This window comes from Durio zibethinus, chromosome 5 (assembly GCF_047325235.1).
Source record: "Durio zibethinus cultivar Kanyao isolate XHJ-2024 chromosome 5, ASM4732523v1, whole genome shotgun sequence".
NCBI lineage: Eukaryota > Viridiplantae > Streptophyta > Magnoliopsida > Malvales > Malvaceae > Durio > Durio zibethinus.
In genome coordinates this window covers 4,765,110-4,786,836 of record NC_143166.1, presented here as the reverse complement: position 1 = coordinate 4,786,836, position 21,727 = coordinate 4,765,110, and the positions used below count along the sequence as shown (strand labels likewise).

The following is a 21,727-nucleotide window of genomic DNA, read 5'->3' as shown; positions in this document are numbered from 1 at the left end:
TTGTGATATTTGTGAGATAAAGGTTAATAAATATAAGAGTAAAATTAAATTAAAAGTCATGACATGAAGGTATAATTGTTCAACTTGAATCACAATGAGTCACCATATCTCTTCCCTTCTAGCCGAGATTAGAGTTGCGGTAGAAAAATTTAGGTGCAATTGCATCATAATTGTGTTATCCAAGTAATACATCACAATGAAATTAGATTAAAAAATGCCTAATTGCATTGATCTGTAATTTTGTTCATATCCACATACAACTAAAGATGGCAGTCTAACTCGTATCTAACGAGATTCAACTTAATCTAATTTTTTAAGATTTTTTTTTTAAATTGAGTTTCAAGTTGGATCTAATGACAGAAAAAAATTCAAAGTAAAATTTTAGATAAACTCGTTTTGTCCCGACTTGATATATATAAAAAATTTATTTTTTAATTAATTATTTAATTATATATATTTAATTTTATATTTATATTAAAAATATTTTATTAATTTCAAATCAAATCAAATCAAATCAGATCAAATATGATTTTATATAATATCAAGTAAATTTGGGGTTTAGGTATTAAAATGTAAAAAAATGATTAGGTCGGGTTGATTCTATTATTGTTGATATAAAATTGGATCAGATTGAGATAAGTAAAAATCTATCTCGATCCGATTTATTATTATCCCTAAATATAACTTAAATTCTATAAAACTCTTTTTTATACTATCGTTTAAAACAAGATTTCAAGAATTTTCTATTTACACATATCTTTAAAACTTATAAGTAATTTTTTTATTTTAAAAAGGAAAATTTTGAATCTCATTTTTTTTAAAAAGATATTTTAATTATTATTGAGTTAAATATTTAAATAAAATAAATAAATATATAAATAAACATATGAAAAAAATTATAATAAGGTATTAAAATTTAAAAATGATATGATTTATATATAGAATAGTAAAAACTCACACAAAATTTATGCTATATATATTAAAACTATCTCCTAAGGAATAGATTTTTGACACTTGTCCAAATTACTAAGTTACCATTTTGCTTAATACTATAACATTATTGTTTTACCTTTACTTAAAATAAAAAATAAATTAAAATATCTATAGTCTAAAGTTCTCTATTAAAAGAATCCAATATTATAGTGTGATTATTTTTCCTTTTCAACATTAAAAAATAATTATTTTATCCATTAATAAAAATAAAATAATTTGGAATATAAATAATTGGAAAGATTAAAAAAATACCCAAATATGTTATATTGTGACATCAGTTTAACATTATAAAATAATCATTTTATTCTTTCTAACATTATAAAATAATAAATTTTCACTTTGATCAAAATAAAATAATTAACATATAAATAATAAAGAAATTAAAAAATATTAAAAAGTTCTTAAAAAGTTATATTTTAACATCTATCTAATATTATAAAATAATCATTTTACATTTTAATGAAAGTAAAATAACTTAAAATTAAAAAAATTAAAAAAAATTATATGTACAAATTTTTTATAAATCAAAAACCTATATTTGAATTCAATAATTAAAAAAATGCATTTTAAAATAATAAATTAAAAGTTGTCCTGCAACGAATTTAGAGGTAAATACTAGTTAAAAAAAAAAAAAAAAAAGAAAACAGCTAACCGAAAGCAAGAGAAGGCAACTGTGCGGCACAGTGACCGTTAGCCAGCGCCAAATATTCGATGAACTGGTTTGGTTCCTCTCTCCCTTAAAAACCCACCCCATACTCCTTTCTTCCTTTTAAAACCCAACCCAACCCAACCCCTTCTTCAAACTCTTCCTTCCTCTCTTGCTCTTGCTCTTCAGGCTTCACTTCTAACCAGCTGGTTTCACCCTTTCAACCGTTGGATCCTTACAACAAAAACGTACTCATAAAAAAAATGGTGGTGGAAAGTGGTTTCTCTTCCCCTCGAAATGATGCGTTTCCTGCCGGCCTCCGGGTTCTCGTTGTCGATGACGATCCTACCTGGTTGAAGATCCTTGAAAAGATGCTCAAAAAGTGTTCTTATGAAGGTTCTAATTTTTAAATACTCTGAACCAACTTTACTTTGTTACTGTTCTTCCTTCCTACTACAATACTAGCTTCCTTTGTGTTTATTTTAATCCACTGTTCATTGGGTCTTGCTTCTTTTTCCTGTAAACTGTTCATTTTTCGACTTTGGGTTTTTTATTCTCTGGGTAGAAGATTATAGCTTGGTAGCTTGTAGGCATGTTTCATTTTCTGTTTTTGGTGTGTTTGGAAAAAGATAATGGTTATAAAATGAATGTATAGTTGAAAAGACATGCTTTAATTGAGAGATTAAGACTATGAACATGTTATAAAATGGAAGTATTTTCAAGCAGCAAAGGTTGAGTGGGCGAGGTTGATCATCACTCTTGGGTCCTGTCTTTGTAAATGTCATAGAACTGTGAAAAAATATGAAATTTTGGTTCATTTTGTGGTATTGGATCATGAAATTGGATTGACTTAATTGAAAAGTATGCCTTCTACCACTTGTATTGCCATTATATTTTTTCGGTTCTCATAGTGTTGTTTGGTTTAATCATCTTGCATTCTTGCTAGCATGGAGGATATTGATGGGCTTATATGATTAGACTCAGCCAGACTTTTATTTGATTAAGTTTTCATGGCACTACGGATGAAAAGGATGTTTTCTTTTCTAAAGGTCAGTTGTGGGTGTAAAATGTTCGTTCTGGCATCATTTTGCAAAAATATGTTCTAATTCTTTGAATATGGGGTGCACAAAAGACAAATTTGCTTAAAACCATGGTTTTTAAAAGGTTATTAAAGTTGGTGAGATAGTATCGGCTGTGTCGTTTTAAGCATAGACTTTGCATCTGAATAAGCTTAAAATTTATTCTGTGAAGATCAATCAAACGAATGTGAAAGTATCAATTTGAGTTTGAAGATACTGATGGAAATTGTGATTGTATTAAGTATATGTTTTCCTTCTCAACAAAGCTTAAAACATTTGAGAGATAGAAATTCTGACACATTTCTTTACTACTTCTGAAGAAAATTTCATGAACTTTTTCATTCGTTAGGTTGCTAAAGTTATTAATTAACCAGAAATCGTTCAAGTAACTTTGCTGGTCAATTGGGCAAGTTGAACCTAGCGCTGAGTCCCTCTCCCAACCTTTTGTCTCCTTTCTACGCAAATTGAATATGTACTTCATTAATCTTTGTTAAACTAGTAACAGACATTAATAACGGAGATTATGGCTAGGTTAATTGAGCTTGAAGTTCAAGCAACTTCTGTCACCTTTTGCGCTGTAATTTATGACTTATAATCATGAGTTTTAGTGAGAGCTGCGAATGTCTTTGATTGTTGGCTGGTGGTAGAATTTGAACAAGATTAGGTGGGTGTATTAATGAGCTTGACTTTAGCCAAATCTACTGAAATCTACTTTAAACTTGAATGGGAACAAGAAAACCTTATGACTTATGATTATCACTCTTAGTGAGAGCTGCGAATGTCTTTGATTATTGGCTTTGTTGGTGGTAGAATTTGAACAATATTAGGTTGACGTATTAATGAGCTTGACTTTAGCCAAATCTACTGAAATCTACTTTAAACTTGAATAGGAACAAGAAAACCATTGGCTGAAGCTTGATTTGAGGTAGATGCATCCAGGGTCTAATTGGCCGAATATTGGCTTGCCTAAATAGTTTACCTTTTGTATTGGTTATTTGTTTCTTTAAATGCTTCATTGGTGGAACTTCATTTTAATCTCTGCCACTTCAGTCAGATATGGTTTCCAAACATCCTTGCATTTAGACTAAAGACGCTTTTGACCTGGAGATGGTTGCTCTCAAATAATTTAAAACCTGATTTCTTTCCTTTTTATGGAGGGAGGGGAGTTGTTCTATCGGTGAAAATTGAAATTGTAGTTGTTTTCCATGCTTTCATAAGATACTTCTTCAGGTTTTTTTTTTTTTTTTTTTTTAACAATAAATTAAGCATTCAAACATATTTTTATACAATCCTAACAATCTTTTTTGGTGTTTCCCATGTTTCAGTGACTACATGTTGTCTTGCACGAGAAGCTCTGAACTTGCTTCGTGAAAGGAAGGATGGTTATGACATTGTAATCAGTGATGTTAACATGCCTGACATGAACGGGTTTAAACTTCTAGAACATGTTGGACTGGAAATGGACTTACCTGTCATTAGTCAGTTCACTACCGTAACATATGAACCTTTTTATTAAATGTCATTTTTTGCTCCATTTATCTTTTCAAATTCAATAGAACCAGCTTCTGAGTAGCTCTGTTTATGTAACATCACAGTGATGTCTGTTGATGGAGAAACAAGCAGAGTGATGAAAGGTGTCCAACATGGCGCTTGTGATTACCTTCTTAAGCCTATAAGAATGAAAGAGCTTCGCAATATATGGCAGCATGTGTTCAGAAAGAAGATACATGAGGTGAGAGACATTGAAAGTCTGGAAGGCATTGAAAGTATTCAGATTACAAGAACTGGCTCTGATCTGTTTGATGATGGGCACTTGGTTGGTGGAGAAGATACGACATCAGTAAGGAAAAGAAAAGATGCTGAAAACAAGCATGATGATAAAGACCTCAGTGATCCTTCTTCTACAAAGAAAGCTAGGGTTGTTTGGACAGTAGACCTCCACCAAAAATTTGTCAAAGCTGTAAATCAGATTGGATTTGATAGTAAGTATGATTCAAGCTTTTGGTTTTAAAAGTTAGTCTCTTTATCATCATCATAAAGTAGCAATACATCTCTTAATGGTCCAAAAGTTTTTTCTTTCAATTACTTATCTTTCAGTGATATGGCTATAATTGTTAATCATGCTCTTAACATATCATGATATTGTAATGTCTATTTGACAGAAGTTGGTCCTAAGAAAATACTTGACTTGATGAATGTACCATGGTTGACAAGAGAAAATGTTGCCAGCCACTTGCAGGTAAATACCTCCCACATAGATTTTCCCGATGATAGTGCAGTTATTTGAAAAACTTTACAACCAAATCGATGAAAGAAATGTTAATTGTCAATAATCTAAGACATCGTTTAGATTCTCATCAGGAAAAATTCTCTTGTGCAGAAGTACCGCCTCTATTTGAGTAGGTTGCAGAAGGAAAGTGATTCAAAAAATTCGTTTATTGGTATGAAGCATTCAGACCCACCTTCAAAAGATTCTGCTGCCAGTTTTGGTCTCCATAACTCGATGAACGTGATACAGGATGATGTGTCCAACGACACCTCTTGTTTTTCTGTTAATAACTTACTTGCCCAGAATGTGGATCTCAAAGGTCATGAAGGTAATCGAAAAGGAACTACTTCGGTGCCTGTGTCAGAGCACAAAGGAGCTTTGCCTGTAGATATTCCTGATCCCCATGCAGCCAAGAGTTTGGAGATAAGCTTTGATCATTCCCTTGGATCAGTTGATTCAGGTATAAACTTTGCATCATTCAATTCTACCAACGCAGCACAGAACTCCTGGAGTGAAATTCCTGAGATTCAGTTCAAACAAGAGTGTGAATCATTGCTAGAAAATGGCTTCAACCAACTACCACTGCCTGGTTCACAGCATCACATGCGGACAGAATATCTACAACCTGCCGCATCTATTAGCTCTGGACCTTCCATAACAGAAAAAGTGGCTAGTAGTAGCAGAATTGGAGTTAAACCTTTGTATGATGGTTATAGAAGAAATCATGTGAAACATTTAAGTCCAACAGAAGCAGTTGAGTTGTTTCCTGTTCAAAGCAAAAACCAAACGCTAAATAATCAAGTTTTTGAGCCTATTTCTGTTACTACATCAAGCATGAAATGTCAGGACGTCAGTCTGAACTGCCTCACTGACTTGGAATTTGGACAGAGAAACCTGAATGGGGGAGTAGGAATACCTTTAGCATCTTTGACTGGAGACTTACAAGTCTGTTGGCTTCAAGGTGATTGTTATGCTATGAATTTTGGTCCCCAAGATTTCGAGTGTACTGAGTATAACGATCCTGCCGAAATTCCATTCCACTTGTATGATGCGCCAAGGTTTGACCACGAGCATCTCTCTGACTCTACAGAATATTCTGCAATAGATCAGGGGTTATTTGCATAGCATAAAGTTGTTCTTACAACACATCTTCGATGAAGAAAGGATCCTTTGCTGTTTAGGTAATATCTAGAAGTGGAGTACTTCTTTTTATGGATAGGGATGTCATTTTCCCATTCAGTTTGGACTTGGTTGTTGAAACATGTATAATACCAGTGGTGATATAAACGTTATAATAATTTTGCTGCTATAAGTTTCTAACCTGGGACATGCATCTGTTAGAGCTGTATTAATATGTATTTATGAAAGTGACATGTGAACTTGGGTGCAAGAATGGATCTAATCTCTTCTCTCTTATTTTTGTCTTGGATGCAAGAATGGATCTGATCTATTCTCTCATTTTTGTCTTTCAAAATTTAATCCTTCGTGTTTTTTTTTTGGGAAAGTTGGGGAAGCCGTTGCTCATCATTGGCTTTATTTTTGTGCTGCAGATTCTTGAGTCTCCGAGACTCTTAACTGATTTTGGGATGCATTAAAGACCTTAGGGTTAGACTACATAAAAAGCCACAAAACTTATCTTATCTACAGACAAGCAGTTATGGTTGCTTAACAAGATTGTACCTAGGATTGATGTTGAATTTGGCACTAGAAAAAAATTACAAATTCTTCCCTGGTGTAAATTCTATCCTCCACCAGCAACTGATCCTTCATGTTCTGGCTTGTTGAAATACTCCCTTTGCCAACTGAATGCTGGATATTTGGAGAAGCATTTCATACCTGTTCTTAGGCAATGAAGTTACTGAACAAGTTATCCTGTTATTTTTTACTAATAAATGCTTAGAGCTTTCAGTATTGTTGGACGGTATCCTTGGAGGTCTAGAGTTTGCATCCTGCACTGTGTTAGGAGACTTCCTTTCAAATTTTGCCGAGTCAGGTCAAGCTGAAGGGATCTGCAAGGCATAATTTACCGTTAAATCTACGACTTAAAAGGTGTATGCATCTAAAACAAACATAGATTCTCGATTACACTCACTCGGGAAGATCAGGAAAGAGTTAAGTCTGCCTCTTCACCAACTCACCATCAAGAGAAACATAGGAGCACAAAGTTAATTTAACTGACAAAAATAAAACAAACTTTAAGTCTATTTCATGGCATAGAGCCCAAAATTTTTAACTCATGGCTAAGCCGTTCAAGATAGTGTTGAAAGCAAGCAGCAGAATTGATGCATCATTAATTCCATTATATTATAGTCAGCATCAAAAGAAAGCTGGTTAAGATGGACATAAGAACCTTCTTAACCTGATTGGGTGAAGACTGTGAGCCATGGTATAAATCTTCATTTGGTCTGGCTTTAAAGCCAGTGCTCTGCCTGAGTTTGTTAAGGTCATTCTTTGCTTTCTCCTACATATAATGGCATATGTTGTACTTTAATTGGTTTCACATGCAATGAAACAGATGAGATTAGAGGAAACTGTATACTATATTCATGCACAATTACATAATCTTGCATGGTACAAACGCACAGTATTCATAATGTGCATGTGCACACCCCCAAAGATGGAGTATTCATATGGTATAACATAATACTCTAGACCAAATCAGACAACTCAACCAAATTGATTCTTGAATTAGGTCAAAGCTATGTGATTTAGGAGCTTGGCCTCAGCAACTGCAGGGTTTCATCAGTTACAATAGTGCCAACCTCCCAAATCCATATACCAACATCCTAATAAGGTTGTCTGACTTGTACCTTCGACCATGTCAGCATTTGTGATTTTTCTGCCTCCTTTGAGTATATTTTATCTTCTAGCTTCTTAAAGAACTGGCATGAGCCGAGCAAGGAAACACTAAGTCTTGGTACAATTTGGAATGATGACAATTAAAGCATGAGGAAAAGTAACAGTAAGACTTGCCTCTTTCCATTTTGCTGCCCTTTCGTCACTCCTAAAACTAAATGGAGAGGAACTAATATGAGATCGTGTACTGCTTCCACATGCAATTGAAGACTTTGAGCAGCTGCCAGCATTCAATAGAGAATAGTATGAGGTTCAGATAAGGAAGGGGGGCTTCAGTAATTAGGTAAATAGTACCAGAGACCCGATATGGAAAGTTAAAAGCATAATTAACCGGGTACAGCATAATGCACTTTTGGTAGCTTCCCCCCACCACCCCAAAAAAAAAAAGAGTATACCAACAACTAGATTAATTTTCAGACATCCCCAAAATGCAAAAGATGTCAAAAGGCTAAGTAGCAAAAACTCTCCAGCTACCCCTCCTGAAACTGAGTTATTGAGTACTGCTCTAGTCCTGTAGAAATAGATTATGTCAGTGAAAGCGAAAAACCTTTTAGGCAAATATCAGCAAAGACATTTTGGGAGGGAAGACTACCTTTTGTCTTGTGAATGAAGAACTTTTGAAGCATACTTTGGAACCCCATTAACAGATGCCTGCAGTTTGTCAAAGAATTTTCTCTTGGTCATTTAACAAATCAAAACCACTTGGTATCTGGTCCCGAAGTATTTGGTACCCTCTAAAAGAATTTGCAAATAAAAATGTATACTCAACAATATTGTGATTTTTCACCATCATAAATATTGTTATTTTGTCATCCACTCTTGAAAATATCCAATCATATTTTGGCCCATGCAATTGTCTCTTAATGTGCAGATAAGGAGAAGAGCACATAAATAAGGTGACACAGCAGAATTACCCTGCTTGGAGTTTGTAGAGTCAAACTTTCTCTGGATATCTTGAGTGATGTTTTAGTGGTTTCACCAGTAAGCGGAGTGAAATTCATTGACATTTGAAGGGATTTTTTAACTATTCTCCTCTGCACATTTGAGTCTACTAAAGACTTTTCATCAATAAGAGCATGGTTATTTCCAATTCCTGAAGTTGCTTGTTTGCACAGTCCACCATGATTGGATAACTTCGATGTGGAATTTGATTGTCTTTTTCCACTTGCTGGAGTTAAATTCTCTTGACCAGCAGCTTTCTTCAATGCCCTGGTTGGGGTTTGTAGAGGATTTGAACAATCTTTTCGCATTCTGAGCAATGTTTAACTAGTTTTACTGGCACCAGAAGCAAAATTATTGACATGTGGAGCAAGTTCTGAATTGTTTTCTTCTTGTCATTTGAGCTTACCGGGGACTTAGCAATACCATCATCACTCCTGGCTTGTGCTGAAGCCCTCGTTTAGAAGGATGCAATGGAAGTTTGGATGCGCTGCTGGGAGTTGATGACTTTGACAAAAAATTTATTTGCCTTTTCTTGCTTGATGAAGTCAAGTTCTTCTGGTCGGTGCATTCCTGCAGTATCCCAAAATGAGGACAATCATAAAGACTTGAGAAAGGAAGAATGAAAGTGCAAACGTGTTTTGAATTAAAATTACCTTATGGGGAATCTTTTTATCTGGGGTTGCCATAATAATGCCATGGTTGTCAACATTTTCAAGAGCCTTTGAATTTTCAACCTGGGTGTTCTCCATATTCACAGCTTGTTCCATTGCTGCCTGACCTCTTTCCACATCAGTAACATCATATTTTCTCTTCCAACATTAAGATTGCCTGCATCTACATCAGCATCAGAAACATCTTTCTCCTGTTGATTCATAGACAAAGAGCTGTTTGCATTGGCTGAATCTGTATTCAAGGAAGAGTCAGCTGAAGCTGCATTTATAGTTCCCATTTCAGAGGCATCACTGGTAAATAGTATTTGCTTGCTCGAGCAAGGCCGTTGCCTTCATTGCAGCTCTTCTCTTGTAATGAGCTTCAAAATAAGCTTTCTTCTGAGCCAACGGATCCTGGCTTTGAAAACTTTTCCACTTCTTCCAAGTAACGATTATGAGAGAAGGTTGACCATTTCTGCCAAGCCAGCGATTCTGAAATAAATCTGCCGAGAGATACTGATTCTGTGAGAGCACGAATTGGATTACCCTCTGGTTCAAAATCATGCATCAGTTTCCTGACCAAATTCTTCAAAGATAGGCCCTAAAAGTGCTGATTCAGTTTCTATTCATTGATACAAAAATTGAAGAAAAAGGAAACAGCATAATAAAAAATTTTCTTAGAAAAAGCATTGGAATGTCAAGCGATCATAATACGTTCTATTTGGTTACTGAGAGACTGAAAGGAAAGGGTCATTAATAACAACCCTAATGCGTCATTCAGATCTCTTATAAGTATCCACTTTCCCATAATTTCCCTGCAACCAAACAAGTATTAGTAAAATAAAACAACTGAATCAGGGGATCCCATTAAGTAAACATAGAAAAGGGAACAGCTTTTATCATTGAAGTTTCAGTTTTTTGTTCACAAAACTGACCTCTTTAGCTTCACGAGAAATATCTGCAGGATTAGAAAATGATCTTACAAGACAAGCGGATTCACCCATTTCCAAAACCACCCAAGGTTTTTTTTTTTTTTTTTCTTTTTTAGTTTCCCATTCTCTTCTCTTGCTCCCCTCCTTCAGTTCACTCTTGCGCTTCACGGTTTCAACCTCTGTCACTCTTTCTGCAAGCAAAAAAGAAACCCACCAAGAGAGGCTCCCTCTTCTAACCGTTATTTGAAACATAGGCCTCTTTCTCACTAGGTTCATGGTCATGGGTCCATTTCAATGTCCACGCCAAACAATGGGTACAAGTGTAACTCTATTTTTTTCTGTTCCTATGAATCTATGTTCGTAAAGAATCTGATGATTTCCTTTTGAGTAAGATAGATCTGATCTGGTTCGACCTGATAAATCAAATGGGTCCCATTTGTTGAAATTTAAAATCTTCCTAACGTCCAGGTCCTTTCTTCTTTTTCTTTTTCTTTTATAGATGATTATTGCTAATAGCTCATGCTCATATTCATATGTCAGGACAGAAAAATGTGGGTACTCTGGATTTAGAGAATCTCTAAAGCTTTATATTTTCATATTAGTTTAGCTTGGCTACTAATATGAATTTGGAAGCCATGAAAGAAAAGAAAAAAAAAAAATTGGTGTCGAAGCCATGGAGGCAGACAATCCAGTGTGGGCAACAGTTTTCTCATGTCAAAACAAAAACTTTGATTTTGAAATTGATGGAGAATGTTCAACCACCTTTTGTCCTCCATATCTTTTAAGTATCATTGCTGCAAGCATTATTCAAAGACTATATATTGGGTATTAACTTAACCCTCCAAAAGGAAAATGTGTTTGTTAGGTCAGGGAAAAAAAAAAAGACAAACATTTAAGAAACGAAATTGCTAATGGTGGAAAGAAGCAGCAATCCGTTTAGGGAGAGTAATATGTTCATGTGAATGAAATTCAATCTTTTTAGTTGGCTATTTTATTTACTTGAATGCAAGTCATAGTTGATACTACAATGTAATGCTACATACAACTTCCGATGCCAAAATTTTAAGACTGTTAAATGTTAATGTTTTGGTCTTTGCTCTTTATGCATCTCTTTTTTCGGATAGGAAGGTCCTTGCTTGTATTAAAAGGTGAAGATAGTTCTAAACATTAACATTACCTTAGAAGGTAACATTTGTGGACGATGTACTTTAAAAAAAAATTGTGCGCAATAGAACATATAATCATGAACAAAACTTAGCAGCAGAATTTTTGAGCTCATCACTTTTGCTTGAAACATTCCTGGAGCAAATGAAGCATCCAAATCAAGGACAAATGACTATGACAACCAAATGGCTAGTCTATATCCTCAACCTTTAACCTGGTAAGTGAAACAAAAGTTGAAGAAAAATCATTCTAACCCCTCAATGAATCAAATTAAGGGCACGATATAATGATAAAGACACTTGATCCAACATTCTAATAACAATGGTAGTGAAGTCATAAGCAACATTACTATTTATTAATGTCCAGAAGACTTACTTGGCCCTTTTCTGTAGATTTTTCCTCTTACTCCTCAGGTTTGGCAGAATTTAATTCTGTTATCTTCCCAAAAGACTCTTTTGCATCACCAAAGAAGTCTTTCACTTTATCTAGCACTGTTTTAAGCTGGTCTTGTGTTGGCAGCTGAATTGGATTTGGAACATAAATATGTTAGGAGTAGAAAGGGGGAAATTTTTGTCATTGAAATCAGAATGGAAAATCAAAAACAGGAAAGAACTAGTAGAATGCAGTTGCATAAAAAGTTCTAATATAAAATCAGTCCACACTGCCAGCCAAAATCTAAACATTTTTCGAGAAATCAGCCAACTACATGGAGTCTCATTTTGTTACAAACTAATATAGAGTTTGATAAGTTAGAATGATAGAACCGAAAAAAAAAAAAATGTATGCTCACCTCAATGACATTATTGGTAGAAAGTGCAGCTCTCATATTACCATTTTCCTGCAAATTTAGCACACACTATTAAGAAAATGAAGCAGTGAATTTCTTCATCATCTAGGGGCAGAAAACAAATAGTTTTGATGATAATAAGGCAGGAAAACCAACTCTGAACTAAATTTTACAAAATATATGATAGGGGAATAAGAACTTTACAACAAGTTTGTAGCCATATCTGAACTCAGTTGCAGATCGCAATACACGGAATTGTTTAAATGCTGTCTTTTGTATCTCCTTCTCATCCTATTTGCAAAAAGAGCCCAGTAATCAATAAAACTTTAGAAGTAGGTTGAAAATAATGCAAAGTGATTAAATATGAAAAAGTTAAAATCCCAAAGTTACCTCCGGTTAAGTAAAATGAAATATTAATATGTTATCTGATAGTGCTAAAACTGACAGGAATTTTATTAACTTCAAAATGAGAAAAAGCTTCAAATCTGTAGAGTCATGAAAGTTACTTAGCTAAAAAACCAAGTGCCAAACTAAGTTCTTTTCTTACAGCATATCCTAATACAAGGACCAAAACTACAAATTCGAGGAGAATTCCAAAACTGTAAGTTTAGGTTCCATGAGTCCAAGACAGAGTTTAACACTAACATGCTTGAGTTAAGTCATCTTTCCTTATAGTGCAGTAAGCATTGTGTCCTCATTTGTTACAATGGATATGATTAATAAATATAAATTCTTTACACAATACAAAAAAGCATAGCAATCGTCTTGACAGAGTTAAAGTTAAAGATCACATCACATAATAACCTTCTTTGTTCCTATAAAGTATTGATGAAAGTAGAATAAATTTATTAGCCCCAAAAAATAAAGAAAACTAATTACTGTTGGGAATATTGACTCAAATCCAAAAAAGTTAATGAAAGATTTTTTGAGATATTTGTGAGATTCACTAAAGTACTGTTTGGTGATCAAGTTTACTTTCTAAACAAGTTAATTGTCTATAAATATAAAGTGGGTGTTGACCTTTAGAATTATGAATGAGATCTACTCTCTATAAGACCTTTATGTGGGAAATGGATTTATAGGGATACGAAGAAGAGCTGGGGAAAACACAAGGCTACATGGGATAAAGGGTATTCTATTTGTTTAAAAACTAGGAGGCATGAAGCTAGGGTTGCTTTGGGACTTGGGATTAGTGCTTGTTTTTTGAGTTTTTTTTTTTTTTGTACTTTTTGTAATCTCTACGTTTATAGTGAATTTTTCTCTCTCATCCATAGATGTAAGCAATTATAGCTGAACCACATTAAGTATTATCTCTTGTGTGTGATTTATAGAATATGTTTTTTGTTTGAAAATCGCAACAAATACAACAGAATTTATAAAAGCAGAAAGAGTGTATAGAAAGGCAATTACTCTGGAATCTAGACAAAACCCAAAAAAAATGATAAAAAGACTAAGCAACTCTCAAATCTTAGAAAAGTAATTATCCTATGAAGAGATAATGTCAGGGTAGACAGAATTTACTCTGTAAATAACTGCTGCAAGATTTCTAGCAAGTGTATCTTTATAGATGTATTTTCCAAGGAAATTGTCCTTTGCCGCAACCATGATTTTAGCAGTGGTGCCACCTGAAACAAGACTAAGTGGGTACCAAAGATTAACCTGCATAAGTAATAAGACTTTGATAGTCAAGAAAAATGTAGCTATGCTACAATTTCTTTTACATAATTCACATTTAAAAATTACCATGCAGACAAATATTTTTGGATTTTTTTTTCGACAGGGGATGGTCACAGACAAGGCATGAATTGGTTAGCAGATCTTAAGGACTAGTACATGGCACAAACACTGCTACTAAGAGAGTGATGGTAAGTATTAAAAGAGAGGATTTCTTTTTCTTATCCATGTTTCCCCTCCTTGATAAGGGTTTCGGAGAAAAGAATTACCGCAACAGCAATGCTAAACTTGCCCTGAGCGGCCTAACTAAAGCTACAATTATTTGAAATACTATCTGGGAAATATGTATCCATCAAAAGTTTTCATTAATTGTATCTATCAACTCCTCATTGCAACTATATTCAAAAACTCAAATTTAAAGTTTCAACTTAAAGCTTCCAAAAGCTTACACTTACAACTATTATAGAAGCCAAAACAAAATCATTTTACCTAACCCCCATTTGCCCCAACTATAGTTTTCTATCTATTTTAGGTTGTCAGTTTGCAAACACACAAGAACATAGTAACTCCAACAGAATATTGGAAAAAAGGAAGCAAATTTAAGAATTGATAAAAGGAAAAAAAAAAAAGAACAAACAAAAAGAACAAAGAAAGCCAATAATGGGAAATAAACATTGTCAGGGAGAAGGAGAGGCAAACATTGGCCATGCGGATGAAGATGACAAAGCGAGGGTTGCCATCTTCTTCAATCTTAGGCAAAGGAGGAGGTGGAGGCCTTTGAAACCGACGAGCTGCCATTCCTTTCTTCCCTTTGGCTTCTATCACAAGCATCCCTCCTCTCTGTTGCCGTCTCCTACTCTGCTGCAGCTGCTGCCACGTCGTTGTTCTGGAACTGAATAGCGAGTGCTTCACCAACCCATTGACTGCTTCGTGCTGTGTTCTTGACGTAGTAGACAAAGGAAGCCTCACCAGCGCATTTAACGACATACCCACCTCCATTTTTTGGCAAATGAACCTTTTTTTTTTTTTGCTTTTCTTGTCTTTGTAACTGCTAACTGTAGCTTTCTTCTTTGATGGAAATCGGGATGATATTCTTTGGGGAGTGGATCTTATCCACGCTCTGAGAATTTCTGAGGAAAAAAATGTGGGGTCTACACTCAAAAGAATATCCAAAGACACGTGGCGTTTCACCGTTTAACTGTTAGTAAGAACTTTGGGTCCCACACAAGAGTGTTCTTCTCGAGACCGTGCGTTTTAGCCCATTAACACATGCTGCCTAGTGCCGTGTGAATCGTATGCTTAGACCAGTTTAATGCTTAGACCCATCAATTCCGAGCTGGAAAAATTCATCTAATTCATCCCATGATCCAATTTGATTTGATTATAAAATTTAATATCTTTTTTTTTTTTCTAAATCCTAAAATTATATATATTTAAATATTTTAAATATATTAATATTTTTACATTAAAAATCATGAAATTTTAATTTTATAAAAAAGTAAATTTTAATATTAAATATATTAAAATCAAAATTTTTTTTTAAAATTCTATGAAAATTAATACATGACAAATATTTTAAGACTGAAGGAGAAATATGAATCTGCTCAATTTGAAACCAAAAACAATTTGAAGTTAAAACTAATTTGAATTCAAATCAATTTAAATTCGAAATGAGTCGAACATGAAATGACCTAAAAAATTAATTTGAAATAATTCAAAACTAAATTAAGTGTAATTTTATTTTAAAAAATTAATTTAATAAAAATAATAAATATAACACAAATAAATACAATAAATATAACATAAATGAAAACTTCTTAAAATTATTGAAAATATCAAATTAATAAATTTTTTTAATATCAAACATATATAAATTTTATATAATTTATGTTGTAAAAGTTCTTATAATTTATAATATAATATTAAAAAATTATATATTTTTAATCATCATAAATATACATATTAATGTATCATTTAAAATAAATTATATAATCTCCTATAATTATTCATGAGTAGTAACTACCATATGATTTAAAATAATATATATAAAACAAGTTATTGATTTATATATATTATAAATTATTACTATATTTTAATTATACTATTAACTTTTAATCATCTAATTTAAAATAAATTATATAATGAACTACAAATATATTAAAATCTAAAATAATAAGCTACAATTATTCTAAAACGACTATTTTATTTTAATTATAATATTAATATAAAAATAATTACATATTAAATGTGTATCATAATTAATTATTTAAAATAATTTTTATATGATTATATTAAATATTTAATTATGTATTATAACTAAAATTTTAAAATAATTTTTATATATTTATATTAAATTAAAATAAATATAAAAAACTATTAAACATGTTAAACGTGACAAACATGTTTTGCATGTCATATACGTGTACTTATAAGATAAGTTTAATTAAAAATATTTTTTATATTTTACGCATATCAAAATTTGTATTAATATGATTAACAGGAAATACATTTTTCTAAAACTCATAAAATTTTTTTCATGTTATTTTGGTGTCATGCCATTGCGCCCTATTTAATTGTCAAGTTTAATAAAATCATATTTTTTATTTATATAAAAATTAACTTTAATTTAAATCATACAATCTATAATATTTTATATTTATTTTTAAAATATTATTTTTTTAATTTCTATTTTTTAATAAAATTATAATAAAATTTTATTTGAATTTGATCAAATAATCTATTTAAACTTAATTTAATTTAATTCTAAAAATTTAAAAATTAACAAATTGAATTTGAAATAGTAAGAACTCAAATAACTCAAGTGTCAAATCCGAAATACTCTGAATGAACCAAACTTGAATTGGTCTAAACCAAAAATAATTCAAGCTTAAATTGACCCGAACCTAAAATAACTCAATAAAAAACCTAACCTAAACTTGGCCTAATTTTTTTAAAAATCTAAATGACCGAATTGAATTAATTTAATTTAAACCCAATCCAACCCATACAATTGACATGTCATTATGCTCATTTTGCATTAATTAGATAATTTAAATTTGATTGTTGAATTATCTTAATTAATTATATTTTATGCAAAGACGGACTGTCGTTGATGCACGTGCCCCCCCCCCAAACTTTGACAAATATATTTAATATATAAAAATATATTAAATAAATTTAAATTGTTCTCTCTTAAATTAAAATTATTAAAATTATTTATTTATTTTTATTCATAATTTAATTTTATACCCTTTTTATTAACTAACAAGGAAAGTGTAGAATATATATTTATAAACTTTATGCATTTTGCTTATATAAATACGGTAAGTCTTATAAAAAAATATATAATATAATATTAATTAATCCTTCAAAATTAAATATCAAGATTTGTTATTAATTTTATACTATAGTTATATAATTAGTGCACATAATTCGTTGTTTAATAATTTGAAGGTTTCTAGGAGGCAGAGAACGCAAATATGTCTGATCTATCAAAAAAAAAAAAATTATAGGTGTGAAGATGATACTTTAGAGTATGCTTGGACACTCAAGACCTATAGCTGCAGAAGTAGGAATAATGGCACCAGAAATAATATTGTTTCCGTGAAATTTAAATTGAAATTTAAATTGTTTCCGTGAGATTCAATTTATGAAGTTAAATTGAATTACACGTGAAATTTAAAAAATACGTGGCACATGACGTGTATATCCCAATAACATTCACGTGAAAGCACCATTCACGACAAAGAGATGAGGCAATTTATAGGCAGAATGCAAAAGCAAAATGATTTTCAAACCCACGCTGCCAACACCCACAATCACAAAAAAACAACCTTAAACCCAAGATTCCCATTACTTTTGCCAGCCACCATCTAGCTCATAGCCACCACACTTAACACCACACCACACCACCACTAAATCCATAATCGAACTGCTCATTCACCACCTTTAAGAACCACCTTTGCCACCACAAAAAACTATACCAAAACTCAACCTGAAAACATCGCTCACCACTCCTTGCCATTTAAATAAAAATACCAAAAATTGTCATTTTCCATCACCATTTTGAAAACCAATGAAATCACTCAAAAAATACATGTAAAAACTTACAAAAAAGGGTAGTCGAAATCAAAAAATCCACCCAACTGGCAACCTGAAACGTCATTTCCAAACCATCATCACCACTATCACCTAAACACCCACACTGATTGAAGCGCTCATAAACTTCTAACATTTGTCAAAGAAAAAAAGTAAAAAAAATAATCCACATCCCCAAGAGGAAACTGTAGTAACAAAAAAAATCAGTTAAATGAAAAATGAAATGAAAAGTGTTCAGAGAGGGCTTTTATAGGGATTGATTTCCAAGTTTTGAAAAAGGGGGATAGAGGCTTGATTTGAGGAGAAAATGAAAAAAAAATTATAGAGGGGAAAGGCCGAATTCAATTGGGAAATAAAAGGAAGAGGAAGGAAAAGAAAAAGAAATGGGGAATGAGTAAGAAAGAGAGAATAAAAAGGAAGAGGAGAGAAAGGAGAGGTCTAATTCGGCTGAAGAAAGAAGGGGTAGACAAGCCTAGGGATAAAAAGAAGAAAGGAGTATAACCTTAAATTGTGAATCAAATTTTCACATCATGTGTCACGTATTATGAAATTCCACGTGTAATTCAACTTAACGGCATAAACAGTTTTCATCCAATTTAAAGCTTATTTAATTGAAAATAAAAATATAAAAATTTTATTAATTGCAATAAAAAAATAAATGGCTTAATTGATTATTTAATTTTTATTCAGGGGCTTTTTAAACCCTTAAGCCATCAATCAACTATAAATTGACATCTCATTAATAAATAAATTTTAAAATTTAAAATCTCTTAAAAATAAATAAGAAAAAATTATGTATTTAATTAGATAAAAAAATTGAGGAATTAAGAATTTTTTAAGTTGAACTTTCTTTTTCTTCAATCTTCCAACTATAGAGAACAATAATTTTTTTTATTGAAATATTTGTTAAAAGATTAGTAAAAGAAAAAAATTTTTCAAAAATCTTTAAGTAATTAAATACTAATTCATTGACATTTATTTTTAAGGACTGTCAAGTATAGAATGTATAGGATGATATACTAAGGATATATAAAATATAAATCCTTTCATTAATAGCAAACACCTCCAAATTTTCTCCAAACACAAAAAAACATTGCATAAAATGGGCTTTATTTCATTTTTATGCACCTGTATGTTAGTTTATTACATCTTTATTTTCAAACAGTGCATTAATATGAACAATTTTTTCAAAGCCTTTTTTTTTTTTTTTAGACTTAAACCCAGTACCCAAGCAAATACCATTTCAAGTTCAGACCCCACACAAAGATGGCTTAAATCCTTGAATTAAGGTCATTTCCAGCAAGAGGCTGCAATAATTGGTTTTGATTTCCAGCCGAGAACCAAGCACCCTTTGTCTTCTGCAATTGTGTAACCCTCACAAACCTTAGCCTTTCCAAGCCACTGCTTGGCCCGCATTATCATCTTGATAGGCGCTGTTTGAAAACCAGCCCGGCTCATCCTCCTGCGCCATTGATCCACCCTTTCGTGCCTTTCGATTCTGCCCGGCCCTTCACAGCTTACAATGTTCTTTATCTCTTCGGCGAAATAGAATTGCTCCATTTTGGCACGCCTAGTGTCATACTTGGGCAGCATTGTGTCTAGTGAGTCAAATATGGCTGAGTAATAATGCAATGCCTCCATGAACCTGCCAAGAAAGAAAGGCCCGTTATGACTCGAGTCTTGCTCTATTAGAATGAGGAGCTTGGGAGACAATTCATGTAGCTTTTGTAGAACTGAGTTCAATGCTCCTCGGCTCTCTTTCACCGCGCAATGCAATTGAAAAATGCTATTGATGACCAAGGCCTCGTCATTCGATGTCATGAAATCTTCAGGTTTCAGGTTTTCTAAATTGCTTTCCACGACTGAAAACTCATAGTTCAATTTCAAGCTTTTTGCGTAGTGTTCTAGATCATCTCCAATTGCTTGGAGGCGTTCACGGCAGGCACCCACTCCGGTTATTCGAAGACGTTTAGGTGGCTGACCTGCACGGTGGACTAGGCTTTGCATTAGGTTGCGCCACTGGTGGCCACGAGGCAGGCCATATGTCATACCCAAGTCCACTACGTGAACAAAACTCTCTTCCTCAAAGGCTTCCAATATTGATTCATTCGCTACAAAATGACCGAACTGGATTTGCGGACATAATTCGTAGACAAGGCTTAAGGCTTCATCTTTTTCGAGCGTAACAGTCCTTGCTTTTGCTACTGGTCCTGCTACTCCAACCGCCCCTAGTGGTTGAACCAAAGCAAGACGGTCAGCAAGTCCCTGGGCAAAGCAAGAAGCAACGCGCTGGAATGATGTTCCAAAGACAAGGGCATTAGCCCTGAGCTCTGATAGTAATGCTGAAGCATGTATTTTGTCACGACAAGCCACTGCCTCAGCACAAGCAATGAGTTGTTGGACCAGTTTCATTCCTTCTTCACCTTCTTCTTCGTTGGTTTGGTTTCCATCACCTCCCAACATGACAACAGCTGCTTCTTCCATAGCCTCAATTGCTAAATATCTCTGCGTGTAAGCCCGTAAATGATCCCGGAATTGGAGTCTTCGAAAGCTGGTCAAGCTATTACTAGTACTACAAATATGGTTACCATTGCTACCAACGGATTCATCCATAGGATGTTCCAGCTTTAACCTTTTATGGTTTCTTGTTTCATAAAAAGTAGGCCAATTCCGGTAAATTGGACAATTAAAGGGATAAATTTGCATGCCTGGTAAATTGAGATCAAGACCCGTCCCTTCATTGCTTTTGTCATCACCATAAAGTTGAGGTTGCCATTGGAGACCAGGCTCCATTAGCACTGATCCTCTGAAGAACTATCTGCTGTGCAAGGGATATTTATCGGTGCTGCCTCGTTGAGCGGATATTTCGAGGTCATGTATTTAATCCAAAGCCAATATAAGTACATAAGAAATTATTTTTAAAAGCTGTCTTGCTTTCGATTGGCATAGATCAATGTAAACATAGAGCAATTGGAATATTTCCTCCGTCATTTTCATGGAATCCCTGGTATTTCGGAGTTTACATGTGTGTCTCAGTTTTGTACAGCTTAGAAGTTGTTTCCCCTACGTGGCCTTCAGTTTATTGATATGTCTTATACTCTCAAAACATCCTTTGAACTTCATTTAAATGTCGTTTCCTTTCATCAGGTCTTTTGTCACTCAGCCCACTTAAGGTGCTTAACATTGTCCAACCACATCTAGATCTAGGGCCCAGCAGAACCACAAGTCAAACCAAGAAACCAAGTGGTTAACGTTGAATTCATCTCATGTAAATTTTGTTTCTTTTTTTTTTCAGCATTTGTCACAAAAATCGTCAACCTCTAGATTGTCCTGTTTATGTTGGAAGCAGGCAAAGATATGGATAGGGACGCGGTTACCGACTGATTTCTCTGCAATCTGTTGCTACTTGCTATACTAGTTTACTATTCAATAAAACACAAATTTCTGCCATCCTGCATTATGCTAACATAAAAAATACTAGTATTTTTATTTTTTCCTGAATGTTGGGCATCGATTGTAGATGCTTTTACGATGGAGTTCCAAGAAAACTGCAGAAGATATTTCTTTTAATGCATTAACAAATAACCAATCAAGCAAGATGGTGACAATACAAGTCTGGCAGGGCATCGGCAAAATA

The 21,727-nt window shown here is 33.2% G+C and overlaps 3 protein-coding genes and 1 pseudogene across 5 annotated transcripts; 1 reads left to right on the top strand and 3 right to left on the bottom strand.

Moving 5' to 3' along the window:
- The first annotated feature begins 1,608 nt into the window (after window positions 1–1,608).
- LOC111282779 (two-component response regulator ARR11-like) lies at window positions 1,609–6,403 on the top strand. Of its 3 annotated transcripts, none has more exons than XM_022871014.2 (5): window positions 1,609–2,035; window positions 4,044–4,196; window positions 4,314–4,700; window positions 4,881–4,957; window positions 5,099–6,403. In XM_022871014.2, exons 1-5 carry the CDS (start codon window positions 1,903–1,905, stop codon window positions 6,110–6,112), a joined length of 1,764 nt encoding a protein of 587 aa, XP_022726749.1. In that variant the 5' UTR covers window positions 1,609–1,902; the 3' UTR covers window positions 6,113–6,403. The 3 variants fall into 3 exon arrangements, with proteins under 3 accessions (XP_022726749.1, XP_089616849.1, XP_022726750.1); XM_089760723.1 differs by lacking the exon at window positions 1,609–2,035 and adding an exon at window positions 2,366–2,688; XM_022871015.2 differs by lacking the exon at window positions 1,609–2,035 and having other exon boundaries at window positions 4,099–4,210.
- On the bottom strand, window positions 4,952–10,582 carry LOC149518706 (TPX2 (targeting protein for Xklp2) protein family). Its single transcript, XM_089760721.1, is given in 17 exon segments — window positions 4,952–5,507; window positions 5,685–5,753; window positions 5,904–6,083; window positions 6,668–6,996; window positions 7,080–7,161; window positions 7,347–7,448; window positions 7,961–8,063; window positions 8,239–8,354; window positions 8,436–8,494; window positions 8,758–9,140; window positions 9,143–9,238; window positions 9,241–9,355; window positions 9,439–9,587; window positions 9,590–9,752; window positions 9,754–9,840; window positions 9,842–10,036; window positions 10,371–10,582. Coding segments are annotated over 13 exon segments (1,641 nt in total). The 5' UTR covers window positions 10,440–10,582; the 3' UTR covers window positions 4,952–5,507; window positions 5,685–5,753; window positions 5,904–6,083; window positions 6,668–6,996; window positions 7,080–7,157.
- Window positions 10,583–11,529: 947 nt separating this feature from the next.
- On the bottom strand, window positions 11,530–15,117 carry LOC111283111 (protein HHL1, chloroplastic-like). The gene is made up of 6 exons (XM_022871525.2): window positions 14,692–15,117; window positions 13,840–13,977; window positions 12,523–12,609; window positions 12,322–12,369; window positions 11,907–12,050; window positions 11,530–11,745 (listed from the first exon to the last, which is right to left on the bottom strand). The coding sequence occupies exons 1-5, from the start codon at window positions 14,989–14,991 to the stop codon at window positions 11,934–11,936; spliced, it is 690 nt and encodes a 229-aa protein (XP_022727260.1). The 5' UTR covers window positions 14,992–15,117; the 3' UTR covers window positions 11,530–11,745; window positions 11,907–11,933.
- A 4,178-nt stretch (window positions 15,118–19,295) lies between these two features.
- LOC111282852 (GRAS family protein RAD1 pseudogene) lies at window positions 19,296–20,985 on the bottom strand (annotated as a pseudogene).
- Window positions 20,986–21,727: the final 742 nt, after the last annotated feature.